The following is an 18442-nucleotide window of genomic DNA, read 5'->3' as shown; positions in this document are numbered from 1 at the left end:
ATCATACTGAAATCACTGGGGTGTGACACTTTTTAAGGCATTTTTCTAGATGTTTATTTTAGAATGAAATGAATATAAATTTCTCTCCACTGACTCCAGGGTGTCTTTCCAACTAGCTGAGATGGCCATATGACATCCATGCCATGTCTTTTTTATTTTAATGATAATGAAACATTTCTTTTATGTGCAGGTTCATTAAGGAGGTATCATATTATGAATAATTTGTGACACCAATATAAAAAATGACCAGCTCACTTTTTAATTACTGGTTTGAATCATTTGTGGGCTCAGCTAAAGGCTTCTTTACTTTCTGGTAAACTCTTAGTCTTTACTTTAAAGCAGAGAATCATAGAAACTAAGCAGCATTTTCTGAACAATAAAGAATTGCACTTTAAATATATAGTATTAATACTGAGCATTTGCACTTAACCCATAATTAATGTGATCTTCCATTAATGAGTTGAATCTCTGCCAGTGGTATAAAGGATGACATCATATCTTATAAAGGTAAACTCAGTGTTGCCTCTTTCTACTGTACATTATTACAGATTGACCAAGATTTATTGTGCATGAATCTTGATTTATGTCCATAGGCAATATTGGATATCCTTTAGATGGTGTTATTTCTACCATTCAAAGTGAGAAGTGATGCATATTAAAATATTTTCTAGGGTTTGCTTCCATAACATCTATAGTAAAAACAAGTGCTGAGGAAGACACCGAGACAATGGAACGGCAAAAAAAGAAACATTAATTTTCGAAATTACAGTTGAGCTTTCATTATAAAAAGCTAAGTATTGAGGCAGTGCAGACTATGCCGATATATTAATGCTACCTCATTGCATGACAGGCGGTATATTCCAAAGAGCTATATTCCACACAAAGATACTGAAATGAAAAGGATCAGGCCCCTTTTAGTTTTTACACAATAAATCCACACCTGTCTTGTTTCTTCCTTTTCCCTTAAATCACCTTTCTATTTTTACTTAAATCTCATTTTTTCATCTTGACTTTACTGGAATTTTCCCAAATTCCAAAGTGGGAGCTTGCAGTTTCACACCTTAGTCCTGAACATTTAACTTAAATGCTACTACTTTAGAACAAGATAACCTCTTAGTGTCAAACTAATTCAGGACAACAATCAGGCTGAAAACATATTTTTGAAACTATGAACTGGTTGATTAACAAATAGCAAATAATTAAGTTCTCTACATAAATACAGCCTCAAAAGAGCATGCATAGCACAGCAAAAAAATGCAGATTACATCATATTTTGTTTTAGCATATTTTTTTTTGATTTAGGCTAAAAAATTAAGAGATCGGTTTTCTGAGTCTATGAGCTGCAGCATTCCCAATGACATCTTATACCTATTATTCTCTGGGTATTCCATAATAATTTTCTAACTGGGACCAATATTAATTGCTTGGTGGGCAGTCGGCAATATTCTTCACAGTGTTTAGAAAGCCACAGTAATTTAGTTAATGTATTTTCCTCCTCTGCACTACTGTCTGATTAATTCTTCATAAATAATGCATTATAAGCTTAATATAAAAAATCAACCATGTATTTCTAGAGTCTGGATATTTAAGATTGCATTACTATGCCAAAATTGTAAGCACTTCTGCTACATTCTATTTATTTTGACAAAATGTGCAGATGCTATGAATTACCATGAGGTTAAAAATTTGCATTTTACCTAACATATTTTTCAAAACTTTCATTAATCATTCATAATTGTGAATATTCCTTGTAATTTCTAGGAGGCAGTTGAAACCATCTCAGTGGAAAGCAGTTCTTGGCTTGTATGATCAATCAGATACGACACAGCCTTCAACAGTAGTTCAAAACATTGATCAAATAATTATAAATCCTCATTACATGAAGTATACAAAAGATAGCGATATTGCTCTCATGCACCTGCAATACAAAGTGCAATATACAGGTGAGTTGTTCTTTTCCTGTAAACCAGATTTACTCTATTATGCAAAACTCTAACTATGCTAAGCATGTGAGGGTTATGGGGTGGTCACACATTTTTCACAACCTAATCATTCTGGAGGCAGTCCAGTACTTCCTGGATATGTTGCCCAAAAAGTAGGTTTGAATTCATGAACATTTTCTTATGTGATTTCATAAAAACCTGAATACAAAGAAGAGGTTGAAATTTGTTGCTTGTTTCTCATTCACAGATTATATACAACCTATCTGCTTACCAGAAAAAAATCAACACTTTTTACCAGGAATTAACTGCTCCATTGCTGGCTGGGGTACTATTATGAGTGAAGGTGGGTCATCTGCTAGGAAAATTATGATAAGCATGAAGTCATGAAGGAAAGCTCGCTCCTGATTCCACAGGGCTTGCTAAGGTCAAATAATTTAAAGAGGTACTCCCTCATATGAAAATTTGGAAACTCTCCCCCTCCACTGTTTCTTCACCAAAGAAAAATAAAAGAATTATAACTTACTTATTTAAATATATATACATACACATCTAAGATAATTGAATAATGAAAAAACCTTACTGCATCCCCTTAGAATTTACAACTACTTTTCTCAATGTGAAATATGTACATCTTGTTTCCAGGTATTGGGTGGGGGAGGAGGAAAATTAGTCTTTCTGACAATGTGCAAACAATTTTCCCCAGAAGTCAAGCACAGTGCCTGTATTGTGAAAAGTATGTTCTGTTTGTTTATCATATACTCCAGATGTGGAGTCTCTGTGAAACAATAAACATGCCATTTCACTTCCACAGTTACCTGTATGCATTTGCTTCTACATTTTCAGAATAAAATTGCATTTAAAATTTTAAATACTCAAAGTTACACAATGAAGTGAGGAGAATCCAAGCTCCTAAACCCTTAATTATCCCTTATATCTCCCCATAGTGAGTTCATAGTCATTGATTTTAGTAATCTTGATTTAATTATAACCAAATTCAGTCCCATTACAGAAATGAAAGACAGGATTCAGTTAATGAGCACTGTTTAATCAGTGACTGTGTTACAGGCCTATAAGCCTGAACAGTACAGCAGTGAGGCAGTTTCCTGCTGCTCCATAGTGTGCCCAGCATGCTGGAACAGGAGAAAAACCATCAGAATTCCGAGCAGAATATACATATTTATTACAGCAGGTAACTGTACTTTGTATTTTCATCAGGTCCCACTTCAGATATACTGCAAGAAGCAGAGGTGCCTCTCATTTCAAATGAAAAATGCCAGCAACAGATGCCAGAGTATACTATTACTAAGAATATGATCTGTGCAGGATATGATGAAGGAGGAGTAGATTCTTGTCAGGTAAATACAATCGACTCATTTCCACTACTAGTATACACCACACCTCATTACTGAATAAAATGCTCCCTGATCCTCCAATCATTAAAACCAGGACAATCACTTTCCATGAATGTAATTTCTATTCACAATATTTTGCCCATTTGATACTCTATCAGGATACAAGTCAAAAAGATAAAAAGCAATTTTGTATCATCTTGGCATAAACAACCTTGGAGGAAGATAAATATGAGGACTGGAAATTTTCTGCACTAAGTTTTCACTAAGCTTTGAATAATTCCTGCTTAGTAATTCCATGAAGAAAAGAGGGACATGCTTAGGGAAAAGCAGAGTACAGAGAAATAAATACCAAATAGACTGAAATCACAGAAATGCTTCATGAAGGGAGAGATCAATGATCCTTTTTCCCAGAGTCTGTAGACTCTGGAGACCTTGTGTAGGTGGATGCCACAGTATTTTGGAAAGGTTGCCTTTCTGCATTGATCTCATATGCTGCTTCCTGGGGACCTAGTTTTATCCATTCCAGCTCTGGTTACAGCACACTGCTTCTCTCTGAGGATTTAGTCAGAACTGGCTGTCACATAATTTTTCTTCCAACAATATGGAGTCTGTGGCATGGAGACTGGCTGGTTCTCAAGTCTGATAAGGAGCTTTGCCATGTAATTGCAATTGCCTTGCCCTCACAACCTGAGACTTCATCAGGTACTGTGGCTTTGGCTAGTTCAGTCTAGAAGGAGGAGTGTATGCAAGCCCAAATTTACTTGCCATTCTTTCAGCCTTTGCAGCTTTCCTCTTTCAGTTTTTCCTTCTGAACCTCATAATAAAAAAAAAATCAGCGTAGCACCATAGGCTGACATAGAGTACAAGTGACCAGCGTTGTGATCAATGACCATTCAACCATAAGCAAAGATGAACAAGTAAGTCCTAATAGTGCTTCAGCCTTTAGGCTGCTGCCACAGACTTTGAATATTTGCAGACTCCCTAGAGTTATGGGCGGAAGTATTTTAATGCCCAAGTCTTTGCAGAACTCTCCCCTAAAGATCCACTCACAGGGCCATGAGAAGACAAAGATAATACTGGATAGACAATATCCAACTAACATGACAGACAAAAAAAATAGTCATTGCTTGCTTTCTCATCAAAACAAAACACTCATGGCTGCCTCATCACCTACTCAGGCTGTGGGGTGAATCAAATTTGGTCTCCCACATTTATTGCAATGCTACATCTGCTAAACTACTGAGAAGGAGGCTTGAGAAAAGGACACCTCCTATTCTGGTAATCTTGCCATTTTTTTCTCTACATTTGAAGTTTCAGAAGGTCTGAGGTGATCAAAAATAGAACTGCGTGCTGGATGAATTTAGGTTTAATTAAATAATAATCCTACACATTTACCCAGGCTTTGTGAAAGATGAAAGGCTAAATGTAAACGTAATAAGCAGAAAAATAATTTGAAACCCAGTCCTGTACTGAAAGACTGACAACAGCTCAAGTTCATATTCTTTAAAAAAAGCAAAAAAAAAAAAAAAAGGGCAAAAAAAGCAAAAAAAAAAAAGGCAATTTATTATCTCAAGAATTTTTCCACATGCAAATATTCATATTGATCTCATTTCTTGTGCCCAAGACAAACAGGGATACAATGTCTACAATTAAGGATCAACACAAACAAAACAGCATAAACAGGCTCTGCTTCCAAGTTGACAGTATTCATTTTTAACATCTTCTGAATTTCATATTGCAGGGAGACTCAGGTGGCCCTCTGACATTTGAAGAAGGGGACAAATGGGTTTTGGTTGGTGTAACATCATTTGGCTACAAGTGTGCACTTCCTGAACGACCAGGAGTATATGTTCGAGTCACCATGTTTGTGGACTGGATCAAAATAATTATCTATTAGCTTGATATTTTTAAGTGATGAAAATACAACTTAAAAGTTGAAAGTTAGCCATTGGATAATGACATAAACGAGACTGGCATTTCAACCTCACAGTTAGAGAAACTGAACAAATATATAAATTTTGGGGAGGAAAACATTACTAATTGAGAACTCCATTACCAATTGAGAGTAATATTCCAAAATAGACGCTACGATTTTGTTAATAAATAGTTTTATAATTTTACTTTTTCTATGAGACCATGAGGAAACAGTTTCTTTGAAGAAGAGTGCATTAAATGCATAGTGGAAGGCTTTACAAACCACGGGCAGTAAAATAAAAGATTTTGTAAACTGCAAATGCTTTATTGAAAAATGGGCTAGATTATTAATTCCAGGCTAAACAATACCTGGTTTTATGTTTTAGACTGTAGTTTTCAATGTATGTTTTCATTCCAATGAATAGTCAACTCTTCTCAGTAATCTCACCACACGTCAGACCAAAGGTGTGTTATCTGTTAAAACTGGGCTTGTGGGACTTCTTCTGTTTTGTCTATTACAAAAAGCTCTGGAATGAGGTTTATGGATTGTACACAAAGACTGATCATATATCATGCTGCTTTCTAATGAATAAACTGAATGTAAGCCGCAAGATCTCTCTTGTGTAATTTGTTGGAATTAATAAGAGTTAAATAAGGATTGAATATAGCTTTTTAGTTTTCTTTTTAGAAAAGTGCTTTAGCAATTATTCAAGCAATTATAGATACGTGCTTGTGTACACCCAACCACAGACTCACAATATGGCAACATTCTCTTACAAACAGTAATGTTTTTTAAAAACATCTGACAATAATGAGTATCAGCTATTTCTAGTGAATAAAAGGTAATAGGGTTCCTTCGATATGCTTTCTCTGTTCTGGTGACTTTAAATACTGAGTTTGTGCTTTGTATAAAAACTATCATGATAGCCCATTCCAACATTCTAAACAGGAAAAAATATCAAGGAAAAATTCTTTTTTTTTTCATATTCTTGAGCTCTTTTCTGAATAGGTTTCTATTAAAATATAAACATCTACTTGTTGAAATGGCTTAAATTTAATCATGTTTTAATGTTTGTGTAATATGATGCATTTGCTTTATTTTTGTTTTCAGGCTAGTTTAGGAATTTAATATATTTTTAATTCTAAAGTACAACATGAAAATACAAAACGCATTCTAACTTAGTGTGTATATGTAACTGCACATATACACATAGATGTGCGATTTTTGTAAGGAGCTCCCACACTTGGTGGTTACAACTCTAAACGCAGATACGAAGTGCTCAAAACAAAAGGCTAGCTGACAAACACAGGTTCGCAGTCACTGATAAAATAAGTATCAAGTCCCAAACTGTTTTCAGGCCTCCTAAGCATTTGGTCCAGAACAAAATATTTAACTTTACCAATATGTCTGTGACGACAAGGAACAGAGACAGTTGTAAGTAAGCCAGAAAGAAAATAAAAGGTATTTTAGACACCTTCCTTCATATAAACCACACAGGTTTTAACATTAAAATGTTAAAGGTGCAAATCCTAGCTTTCATGGTGGACTACTGTTTCTCCTGCTACTCTCCTTCACTTGAAAAGAGACACTGAAAATCAAGTGCATTCTTCTATCAGCGTAAATTGATTTGGATAAAGGAATTACGTTAAAAGGCTTAATTAAAATGTGACATGATTTCTGCATTATTTACCATACATCACTATTGTAAATTGTGTTTCAGTCTGTAATGAAATAAGAGAGCCAACTCAAAGCAGATCCAGTTACTAGAAAACATGCTTCTCAAAAATACATTATTATACTTCTATTTTTGCTTCCCAAAATGCAAAGCATAAATGTATTTTGAGGTACACATTAATAAACCATCCCATCAGACTAAAAAATTTCGTATTATAAACTAGTATAGAAATTTATATGTAATATAGACTAGTATGATTAAAAATAAACTTTTTCTTTCAACTAACTTACGTCTACATAAAACTAACGTAACAGTCAACCACATTCTAGCCTTCATTCACCATCCATGACTTCAGTGGCCTGCATACTAACCTGCAGAGAAACCAGTTGTTACTATGTTGGAACATGTGGGCAGCATGGATTATTTTCGAGTCATTCTTCCAAAATACTTTGAAAGAGAGGGTAGAAGTTTGATGCTGACTTACACTTGCATGCATCCAAAAAGGGTTAGAAGATTAAAGAAGGAACTAAGATGCTCTCTTAAATGCTTCTTGCACTATATTAAAAAAAAAAAAAAAGAAAAAAAAAAAAGGATAAAAAATTCTCTTCCCATAGGAAAAATAGGGGTGGTGGGAGTATAATGGCTGTAAAATACCAAAGTGAAGCCACACCATCCATCTGAGGACTAGCTATGGTTTACTGTTTATCCTTCAGTTCCTTGCCTCACCTACTGCTGTCATTTGGAAGAGATTTAGAGAAGGAAATGTGTTAAAGGGAGGTAATTCTTTAAGACCATAAAAAAAAAAAAGCTAAGTTTTTTACAACAGGTGTTCCCAAGAAAAAGGAATCTCTTGCCCTCACTTGACTTAAGCAATACTTAAGTCAGGATAAAAACAATTCTGGTCTTGGTACAGGATCATAGTATTTTCTATTTACAATCATTACAAAGGAAATTGAAGTAGGGGATTAAGCAAAGAAGTTGTGACTGACTCGAAAAACTACAGAATATTTTAAGTAGGAATAGCAATACTTAAACTGAATACAGAAAATGGCTTCTTCAAAAAGCAAGTTATAACATGGCATAAAAGCAACTTTAAGATGCTTCCAAAAGTGCTTCAGTAATAGCATGAATACCATTAGTATTACTGGTATTGAACTTTTTTTTTTTCCCCATTACTCAGAGAAATTGGTACACATTTGTCTCTGAACTCAAAGCTGTGATCAACATCAGCTACCACAGCTTAGGCAACCAAAGAGCAGTCCAATTTTGCTTCTGTCTGTCTCTCCCCAACTTCCACCCAGCAGTAGTTTTGAATCTGTGTTAATGTAAAACCAACTAGCTTGAACTCATGCTATTGAACTCTTGCTGCAACTGCAGAAAACCTCTTAACTTTCTGCTACAGCACCAGACTGTCACCAACAAATCAGACAGAGTGCTATTGCTGCCACCCCAAGATCTGCTCCTAATGACTAGTAAAACCTCTCTTATGGCTCAGAAAGCTCTTAAAGAACCGAGAGAATGGACCTTAGTGATGTTAATAATAATTCTTAAAACTTTCAGTGCATCAGGGTTACCTGTAAATCAGTCTATCAATTAACATAATTAACACTTTTCTAGCTAAGTCACAGTAATACTTGGATCAATCTATTAGTACCACTTCCAAGAATATCCATTTGTCTTCTTTGATCCAACATTACATTATTCCTAACAAACTATTAGCTGTATTTAAATGAACTTTAATGTCTTTTTTACATAGATTTAGTCAAAAAAGTAATTTTCATCCTAAACTCTTGCCCATTGTGATTTTTTTTTTCCTTAGAAAAAGTGAAAAGTATTTTACTTAAATAACAACTAATGGCTGTCTTCAAAGGACTCCTCATTAATGAGGTATCACTTGCAAAGTTATTTATGTTAACCTTGGACCAGTATGTCAAAAAGTTATGGTCATTCCCTGAATTCATTATATGACATCAAATGACTTTCGTGAATCCTTGAATTTTGCTACATCAGATGGATGTCAGAACATGGTGGCCACCTCTGCTAGCGACCATGTTAATAATTTGTGTGCCTGATGCTCAAAAACTGTGCTAAGTGTGCAAATAAACACTAAACAAATATTTTGTATCAAATATTTATGCAAAGATAAATAATTGTTACACTGTAAAATTGTCAATTCCATTTACAGTACATCAACCAGGTTACAATGCATGAAAGACTAAAGGAAACAAACAGGGTTTGTTTAACTACAAACAGTCTTAAAACTGATATACATTGTAGCTATTTCCCCATAAAAACTTCAAACACTCTGTTCATTTCATTGCTCACAACTAGCTAACTTACATCTCTTAGCAAAATAAACACATACCCTTTATTTAGCATGGCATATTTCGTTACTGAATTAATAATCAAACATTATATAAAAATGATCTGAACATTTGCCTCAAGGGGGAGCTTACAGTTCATTCTTGTAGATCCTTTGCATTTTCAAGCCATTCCAAGCTAATGTTCTTTGACAACATAATACAGCCTGACTGCAGAATGTTATTTTTGCTTTGTTTTCAGTCAGTAAGTCATTATACCTCCATGCTACTGTCCTTCCTAGGCGTCTTTGAAATCCATAGTGTGGACTGGTTTGGACTAGTTTTTGTTCTTCCTTTACTGAAAAAGAAAAATATAAACTATTTTCAGTGCACACGTGCCTTTGCAGTCATGGTTCAGGTTTGTGATCAGACCTGGGCATTCCACCACCTATTCACAGGATGCCATTGCTGCTCTCATCGCACAGGTTCCCCATCCACCCACAAAAGGGTCGTGCCCATGCTGCACCCAACATAGCACCACGGTGGTGGGTTGAGGTAAGCAACTCTTACCAAAGTCACCAGACCACCCTGCTCAGCTGCACTCCTCCCAGGAACAGAACTGACTTGGCACATTTGGGTTTTGTTGTTTTGGTTTGGTATTTCAGTTCGTATTCAACCACACTTATTCATACATGGTGGTCTTCTCAGAGATGGTTGCAGACACTATTTGACCAGGGTGGTGGAAGGCTGGACACTTCCCTCATCTGGGGGATGTATGTGCGACAGGAGCATGAGAGCCCACATCCGACTTGCTGAGGGTGCACCCACCCACCCCAGGGAGCTACTGCAACCCTGCCCATTCACATCCTGGAGCTGCACCCCATGACTGCGGTACGCTCATGGGTTCCCGTGCGAACTGATACAGCTTCCTTCAGGGCTTGACCTAGCTTCTAATGAAGTAATGGCACATGAATCAGACTTCTAGCAATGAATGACTGGTAGAAAGCTTCCTGAGGCCAGTTTTCATTCAAAACTGTCAATAGTAGTTTCTGTGTTTGTTTGTTTGGGGTTTTTTAATAAAAAAATATTAAACTGTTTACAAAATTACTTGCTCTGCAATACTGCAAAAGTGTTCACTCTAGCCTTTACAGGGAGTCCTGAAGTACCCTGTAAACTGATGCTAGTCTTTCCATATGGCTAGCATCTCTGCTGTGACAGCCACATCACATGCTTTCCCCTCACTTAGAGAGGGTAGGTGACAGTGCACTGCAGTCTACTGAAGAGGCTCTTTATGAGCAACTGCAGCTGTATTTGAATCAAAATGTTTTAGTCTCTGGCCAGAATATTTCACAGTGATTTTTTTTTCTTCCCTCAATTAAGTAAAAACCAGAGGAGGAGAAGTAGCTCTACATAATTCTGTAAGATTTGTAAGGAATTCTGTAAGGAAACCTGAGAGTCAAAATCCCAACAGTCTTATACATTCAATTTTACTCCTTTCTCTGGTTGTAAATGTGAGTCTGAGTTGATTTTAAATGTACTTTGAGGGAATTGGACAGAAAAGTAATTTCTAGTCCCTCCAGACTTACCTCTGAAGTCCTACAAAGTAATGCATTAAGTACGTGAGCGCATTGGAGTAACTGAAAAAACCCCATTGGTTTCAGCGGACTTTAGATCAGGCCACAATGCTATAAACAAAGCAACTGCAATGAATCAAGTAGATTTGCACTTCTTTCTTTAAGAAACAAATTCACTACTTCCTTCCAGATCAATACAGCTAAAGCAGGCATATTGTGTAGATTATTGATGAAATGCTTTGAATGGAGATTCCTTGCCACACAGCAGGAAAAATTTATAAATACCTTGGATCAGAACTTTAGCTGTACAAAACGAGCTTATCTTCAGCAAACCTATGCTGATTTTCAACAGCTATACTCTGGTTCAGGAAATAGGTTTTAGTAAGAAAGGTAAGGAAGATGCAAAAAATAGGTTGATTATATTGCTGTTTTGACCATAAAATGCAATCAGAAAAACTGAGAAATATACCAGGCTGGAATTTAAACTTTCTGCAAGGCATTCAGATGATAATGGAGATGGGTCTTTGAAGCAGTTTCTCCTTGCTTCCCTGGAAGAAATGAAAGGGAGAGCATCTAAGAATGAATGAGCTGATCATTTCTACTAGCTACAGGGACGATGTTTTGCTTTGCCTTACTACTACCCTTTAAAAGCCCAACACTAGGCAAAATTAGTCATGACCTTTCAAGCTAGGCATGTCCTGGTTGGCCATGGATTGTGGCTTTCAGAGGAAAGGTCACCATGTTGTGGAAGCCTAAAAAAGAATGAGAAGTCAGGTTCATTTTGAAACTTGGGGATCCCTCTTCCCCAGCAGGACAAAATCCCTTTCCTAAAGCTTTACAGCATCCAGCTGGTAAGTTCAAGTGGTTGACTCTTTTTTTGATTTGCTTTTTGCCCAAGAACTGGGTACTTGTGATGAAAATTATTCACAAGGTAGGTCATACATGAAAATATTATCGAATATAGATGGGGAAATATTTGTTTAAAAACAAAGTTCTGTCTCAACGGATATAAAATACTTAATTTTTGATGATACCAGAATATCATCTTTTGACTTAAATGAATTTTAAAGTAAATTTGTTTGGTTTTTTTTATTAAAAACTTTGCTGCAACTCAAAATGAACATTTGAAAGGGAGGGGGAACACACACATAAAGCCTCCTGCAATCACAAACCAAACCTGTTTTGATTCAGATCATTTTCTCCCTGATTTTTGTACCATTTGATCTACCAAACAAATCAGCTAACAGAAAACATACAATTTTCCAAGCTGAATTTCCAATATGTGTCATACAATTTTTAAGTCTTGAAGTTCAGTTTAATTACTTCTGGATGAACTGCTATAGCATCAAATAGGCCTGATCAAAGCCCAGTGAAGTCAACACTAATATATATCTATTGATTTCAGTGGGCCATGACTCTCATTGTTTTCCCAGGAGTAGTTGAGAGCTGAACCTTGTCTGGGGAGAGAAAGGCCTGCCAGAAAAGGTATGAACATGTATGTCATACTTACCAAGAAATCCAGGTCCATTGTTATAAGGGTCCCAGATTTAGAATACTTAAATAATTTCTACCGTTATACATATGATTCCTTTATTACTCTTTCCTTTGAATTTCCAGACTTCCACAGCCCCAGTGCTGAGGGGGCATGCTTTCACAAGCATGAATTTGCCTGCCATAAAACATGTTGGAAAGTGCACATTTTCTCCTTTTCTTTGTAGGAAAGTGCATAAAATAAAGACACAATCTAGTTTATGATGCAGACCTCATAACGTCTTTTCTTTACAGTTACTTATTTCAAAAAGACACATTACTAAGGAATGCTGTGATCACTATACCCTTATAAAGATGAAAGATGACTTGACATTTGGAGTGTTTTCTCACCTGAAAGACGTTTCAGCTATTTACAGAAAATGCTAAATAAAAGCATAGAGGGAAAAAAAAAAGTCTAAAAGTAAGGAGAAAAATTTTTTTTCCCGATGTCCTAAAAGAGTGATATTGTATTTCTTACTAGTATTCCTGCTCTTCAAGAAGAATAACAGTTTGTGAATATTGCTATTTTGCCAAAACAGTGTTTATCCATAAAACATATTTCAGTTTAAACTTTTCTGGATTACATTAGCTTGAGAATGCTTCTGGAAAAAAAATCTGCAGCATAAAAAGCATCCTTGAAGGTTTCAGAAAGATAGTTCAGAGGGGAAAAAAAGTATGTATGTTGTTATATCTTGGTATATTATATTTTGAGAAATATAAAAGCATGGATCAATACATACCCTGTTTCATAAGCTAAACTGTTTCCTATAATATATCTGTTTGATACTTCATCTATATACACATATCTATTTATGCATCTGCTTTGGCAGATACATGATGTACAAAGGCGTGTGGCTCAAAACATATCTTTGCTTTTTGTTTTCAATGTGTCTGCTCAGTGGGCCATCTGTTGCTCGTATGGTATGCACACTGAAACAGCATTAAACAGCTGCAGGCCCCTTAGGTTTATCCTTGGAACAAACTGGACTTTAGGTCAAAGTGAGGCGAGTCTTTGAGTTCACCCTGTGCCAGTTAGGACCCCACTATTATTTCCCATAGCCCAGATGCTGTATTGTATAGGTGGCAATCGAGATGGAAGAGGGTAAGTAAAAGTGCTGGTAGTAGCTCAGCCTATCAAATGGTCAGCAAAGATACCTTCAGAAACATGTGAAGTCCTAATGGCAATATACTTTGAGAGACCTGGAACTATTTCAGCATGTTGTGGAAAAGCCTGAAGGTGAATGTTCATCTGTAACAGCTGTAAACTACTTCGATTTTAATAGATGAAAAGGTGCTTATTTGCATATTTGGGAACAGATGTAAGCAGTCTTTCAGTATGAATAGCTTGCCAATGGAAACGTGAATTCTGCGATATAAAACCATTGTGGATTTGTCTATTTTACCTTTTATGAAGCATCTGGAAACAGCAAGTCCCAAAAGCCACCAGTATCAACAGCAATAGTGGTATAGTGGGTATTACGACATAAATTAGATTCGGAATTATACCTACAAGACAAAAAGTTCTCATTAATGCCTTCCATGTTGAAATACTCTTAACCATGTGAATGAAAAACTGGAGTAAAATATCAGAAAAACATTAACGTACACAAAAGAACATTTATACATTCCTTCTATAGGAAGAGGTTCAAAAACATAACTCGGCAATATCAAGAATAAGATAGTACTTCTGCAATGACGTGCAAAACATATCTTAAGGACTTAAATTCTGGCATTTTCGATACTCATCCATGAAAGAATTCCAATTTCGTAATTGAAAATTCAAGTATTTTAACAGAGTACATTTCACAGCGTATTATTTTTACAGTCCATATAATCTGTCTACTCAGTTGCTCTTGCACGTTGGATTCCCACCTGTGCAGGACCACAAGAGGAACAAACCCTGCTCTTGTCTCCTTACTCTCCTTTAAAGGCAAGCATACACTCTCCTTAACTAATCAGGAGAGAGTTAAAGCCACTGCTCTGCAGGTACCTGGACAAAAGGAGTGGAAAATGGTCCAAGCTAGGACTCTATTATCTGCCTGCAATAGAGGATGAGGTATGCAACTGCCAAAAGGACTGGTTTTCAATAACTGTATGCCCATGCTTACAGTATACATGTAACATGCAAATTGTGGAGACTTTCTTACCCATTGTCCTCTTTGAACATACTTTCACTAGCAAGACTAAATCTGAATGTTCAGCTTGGGTTTGTCTATGAGTCTTTGCATGGTTTTTATAAATATCATTATTGATTTCAAAATACAGTTCCTCAGTATACCCACTCCTCTGGAGTTACAAGCAATGGGACACTGGCTCATATCCAACCAACCAGTGTGAAAATGGAGCATCACCTTCCAATAATCCCATGGTGTAATCCTGTAAAATCCTGAGTAGCTCCTTAAAGATTTTCAATTCCTTGAAATAAGTCCGTGCTATAACTCTTGAAACTCAGGACTCCACTCAGGACATAAATTGCTAAATAAAGTAGCTAAGAGCATTACAGCAGGCTCCTAGCCAGTGGGTATCCACTTTCAAAATACCAAGTGTCATCTCTGCTAGAAATCTCGGCAAAGCACTTAACTTCTTTTAGCATGTGGTGTTCCTTAAAACACAGGGTACTTGGGATAGCTACGGAGCAATGCCTATTCTGCAGATAACTGAAAAATTCATGCCTTTTTTTTTTGTGAGCCTTGGGTATCAGATATAAAAGATAACATATGCACTGTATGCTTGTCACACATGTTGGGGAAGAGGTGGGAAGGAGATGGAGAGGTAAGGCCCTTGTTACCACAGCCCAGGAGATGCCCCACAGCTGGGTGAACACTGGTGAAATCTTGCATGTTGACAGAGGATAACCAGGTCAGAGACAATAGTGCAGATTTCAAGGACTGCTAAACTGTAGATTTCTATCAAAGTCTGCAGAGGACTGGCTAAAACTCTTGAAATGTTATTCAAAAGTGTACAATTTCAGGGCACTTCCTGGGGAAAGAGATTGCTACTTCCCCCTGACAATAATGGAAGTTGTCAAAGATTAATTTAAGTGAGTCCACTGTTAATATTTTTACCAGAATACTCAACTCATATGATCACATTACCTGTTTCAGTAGCAATAACATGATACTGATCTTCTGGTTTGCTTGTGTCATAAGGATTTCCTGCGGGCACTGTTGGAAAAATATCTGAAAAGGATACCAGATATTTTAATGAGTAAAATATATGGCTGTTATGTGGTTAAATAAATTAATAGTAATCACATCTTAATTTAAATTGGAAAAACAAACATCTTCTGGATCAAACTGCTGGATATAAACATGTAAACATCATTTTATTGAAAAACTGTGAGTACATCTGGAACAAGAATTATGAGCAGTGCTGTTCTGAACACCAGCCGTATATTTGTAGATATTGCTCTCTAAAGGATTCATTTTTCTTATCTTCCAGTTCTAAACTATGGCTGTAAAACTTGAGTAATTGAGCTTCTTGTAAGCTATCACTATAATTATGTATTTACCATTGCAACTCAACTTAATGTTTCAAAATTTCTTACCGTAATCAGGCTCCGCTCTGTCTCTTAACTCTTTTTCTAAGACAATATCTGTCAAACCAATATTTGAAACAAAATATTGAAGAATGAGAAATGTGTGTCATAAACCAGATATTTTCATTATTTTACATGCAGTATCACAGAAATAGATACATTCCCAAAAACAATAATTGCTTAATTCTTCAGCATTTGATCTGTTTACCAAACACTTATATACAAGCTAGTGTCAAATCACTTCTAGTTCATACTTTTGTGCTCCTTAGAAAACAATATAGTTCATCTGGTTCCAATTCTTGGTGACCTATGGTAGGTTACTGGTTAGATCACTCAATCTCTTAAGTTCTTGTGCTGAATACAAATTCAAAGTTTTAATACAATTCAAAGTTTCATCTGTGCAGATGATCTTAAAACAATATAAGAAGTGTTCTTGATTAATACTTAAATCTTATTCATATTTTCAAAATAATGCTTACAGAATGTTGGCTATGAAACAAAACAAAGCAGCACAAGTTTGTGAAGTTAAATGTCATCTTTGTGTAGTTTGGTTTTGCAATAGGCAGCCTATAATACAAATCATGGGCAATTGGTTCTAATATATCACATAAGGAAATGAAATCACAAGAAGATAAATGATCTTATAATTTCTTGTAATGCATCAGAAACTGGAGAACCAATTGATGGCTTTGAGCTATATTACAGAGGCTTGCAAGTTTACTGATGGCTATTGTTACAACTAAAATTTTACAAAGGCAACAGAATTCATTACTTCATATTGGGCATATGAGTGGAATGACTGTTTCAATAACATTCCTTTATCATAGGATTATATTAATGTAACAGTGCTATGAGCTTGCAGTTCCAAGTGTCCTGATAAACACATAATGCTGGGACAAATCAAAGAAGCAATAAAGACTACTGGAACAAAGACAATTATTTCATCTACTTTGGTAAGAACTGACTATGTTTGGCCATATATAAAGGAAGATATCAAAATACCACAAAGAACTGAGTTGCTGGCCCTAGACAGCAGAAGAGGAGGTGAGTTTTAATTTGATTACATAATCAAACTTACAGGAGCTGGACAGGAACTAAATGTGGTTGCAATTACTAACCTATAATTAAATTTAAGATTGATGAATGATCAATATGATCTAAAGCCAGACTGCACATTTCAACAGTAAATGCGGTCAAGGGAGGTACTATAAAAAAGGCTTAGAAAAATGTAGTTGCTGCTTGAGTAAGACTGCCTAATGAACACTGCTCTTGAACTTGCCACTGACACAACTTGATGCAACTTCATCATGGTCACTCACAACCCCTGTGTTTTGGCCTGTGGTGGGTATCATACACCATATACTCAGACAGAAAAGCTGTGAAAAACAATACACTCAGGTAAAAAAGTGAAATTCAATATGCGTGTGGCACTTTAATATTCCTAGTAAAATGGATGTATTTTGTACTGCAAAAGGTTGACATTGAAGCCATTACAGTGATTTGGGGCAGGGAAAAAATGTCATTTGTAAGTCTCACTATGTTTTATATAGCAAATTACATTTGCTTACAAACACTGTGGAACTTTCTTCAGGCAGTGAATGTGATTTCACATACCTATTTATATACATTTATGCATCTACTCCATGTGATAAAAAAATAAATTTCTAGAGAATAGTCTGTTTTGCTAAAGAACACAAATTCCAACAACTTGAGAAATAAATAACTACAATTCAGTAGTACTGTATTTAGCTGCATAACAATGTCAGTCATCATAATCTCCATACATATTGCTTGCCTTATATGCCTCATTACGCACTCATAATCTACTTCTACATACTGAAAGAAATATAAATTCATTTTCATTGTTACTGTTACCACTCGGTTTTCTGAGAATCCAAAATACCCAGTATTTTTTCAGTTTGTGAAAGCAATAGGAAAAACAATTCTTTGACATATCTCAACTAGAATGGTAAGTAGTTTGCTATTACAGAATAATTATCTCACTTAAATTTGCTTTAAAGATATGAAATATACTTGCAACTGAGACCTTTAGTTAATCAAACCTGCATTTTCTGATATAAAAAATTGTTAGTTCAACAACTTAAAACATTTTTATTGTGTTCTTTCAAAAAAATAGTGATCAGTTGCAAAAGTAAAAAAATCATGTATGTCATAGTTCCTCGAATGGCCTTTGAGACTAAGGTAATTACTGATCACCATAAGATAGTGACAGCCACTAATAATTTTAGAAGCAGGAACAGATTTGATGGGTGGGGTAAAATGTGTGCATATATCATGCCTTCCAAGTATTTAATATTTACTTGCAATATTAATTACCATTAATACCTCCATTGAGATATTAGACTGTAAGAAAGCTATCTATCCACCAAAACTCGAGGAAGAAAATAGCCTGGACCTTTACAACAGATCTCTACAAAGAGTGTGATTATTGCTGCTAGATCATGTGCATAGAGAAAGCAGGTAGGAAACTGCAGAATTATGTAGATAAAATAGCTGCTAAGGGTAGGATTTCACATGCATTCTGACTTCCAGCTCAATTTTTGAAAAGCAGACACACCATAAATTATTTGAAAATATTTTCATGATCCTGCTGA

At 35.7% G+C, this 18442-nt stretch overlaps 2 protein-coding genes across 2 annotated transcripts in view; one reads left to right on the top strand and one right to left on the bottom strand.

The window, feature by feature from the left end:
- The window catches only part of LOC104401629 (enteropeptidase-like), a gene marked incomplete at its 5' end in the record, with an annotated part of 5533 nt that extends 341 nt beyond the window's left edge, over positions 1 to 5192 (top strand). Inside the window, 4 exons of the mRNA XM_010009275.1 lie at positions 1762 to 1943; positions 2191 to 2286; positions 3159 to 3298; positions 5037 to 5192. Coding sequence (XP_010007577.1) covers positions 1762 to 1943; positions 2191 to 2286; positions 3159 to 3298; positions 5037 to 5192 — 574 coding nt within the window. The remainder of the gene's footprint in view (positions 1 to 1761; positions 1944 to 2190; positions 2287 to 3158; positions 3299 to 5036) is intronic.
- A 3814-nt stretch (positions 5193 to 9006) lies between these two features.
- CHODL (chondrolectin) overlaps positions 9007 to 18442 on the bottom strand; it is a 16910-nt gene continuing 7474 nt past the window's right edge. Inside the window, 3 exon segments of the mRNA XM_010009273.1 lie at positions 9007 to 9543; positions 13693 to 13795; positions 15385 to 15468. Of these exon segments, the coding sequence (XP_010007575.1) occupies positions 9459 to 9543; positions 13693 to 13795; positions 15385 to 15468 (272 nt within the window). The 3' untranslated portion in view covers positions 9007 to 9458.

This window comes from Nestor notabilis, unplaced genomic scaffold (genome assembly GCF_000696875.1).
Source record: "Nestor notabilis isolate BGI_N333 unplaced genomic scaffold, ASM69687v1 scaffold28682, whole genome shotgun sequence".
Taxonomy (NCBI): domain Eukaryota; kingdom Metazoa; phylum Chordata; class Aves; order Psittaciformes; family Psittacidae; genus Nestor; species Nestor notabilis.
The sequence above is the reverse complement of the archived record's forward strand: the minus strand, read 5'-3'. Positions and strand labels throughout refer to the sequence as shown.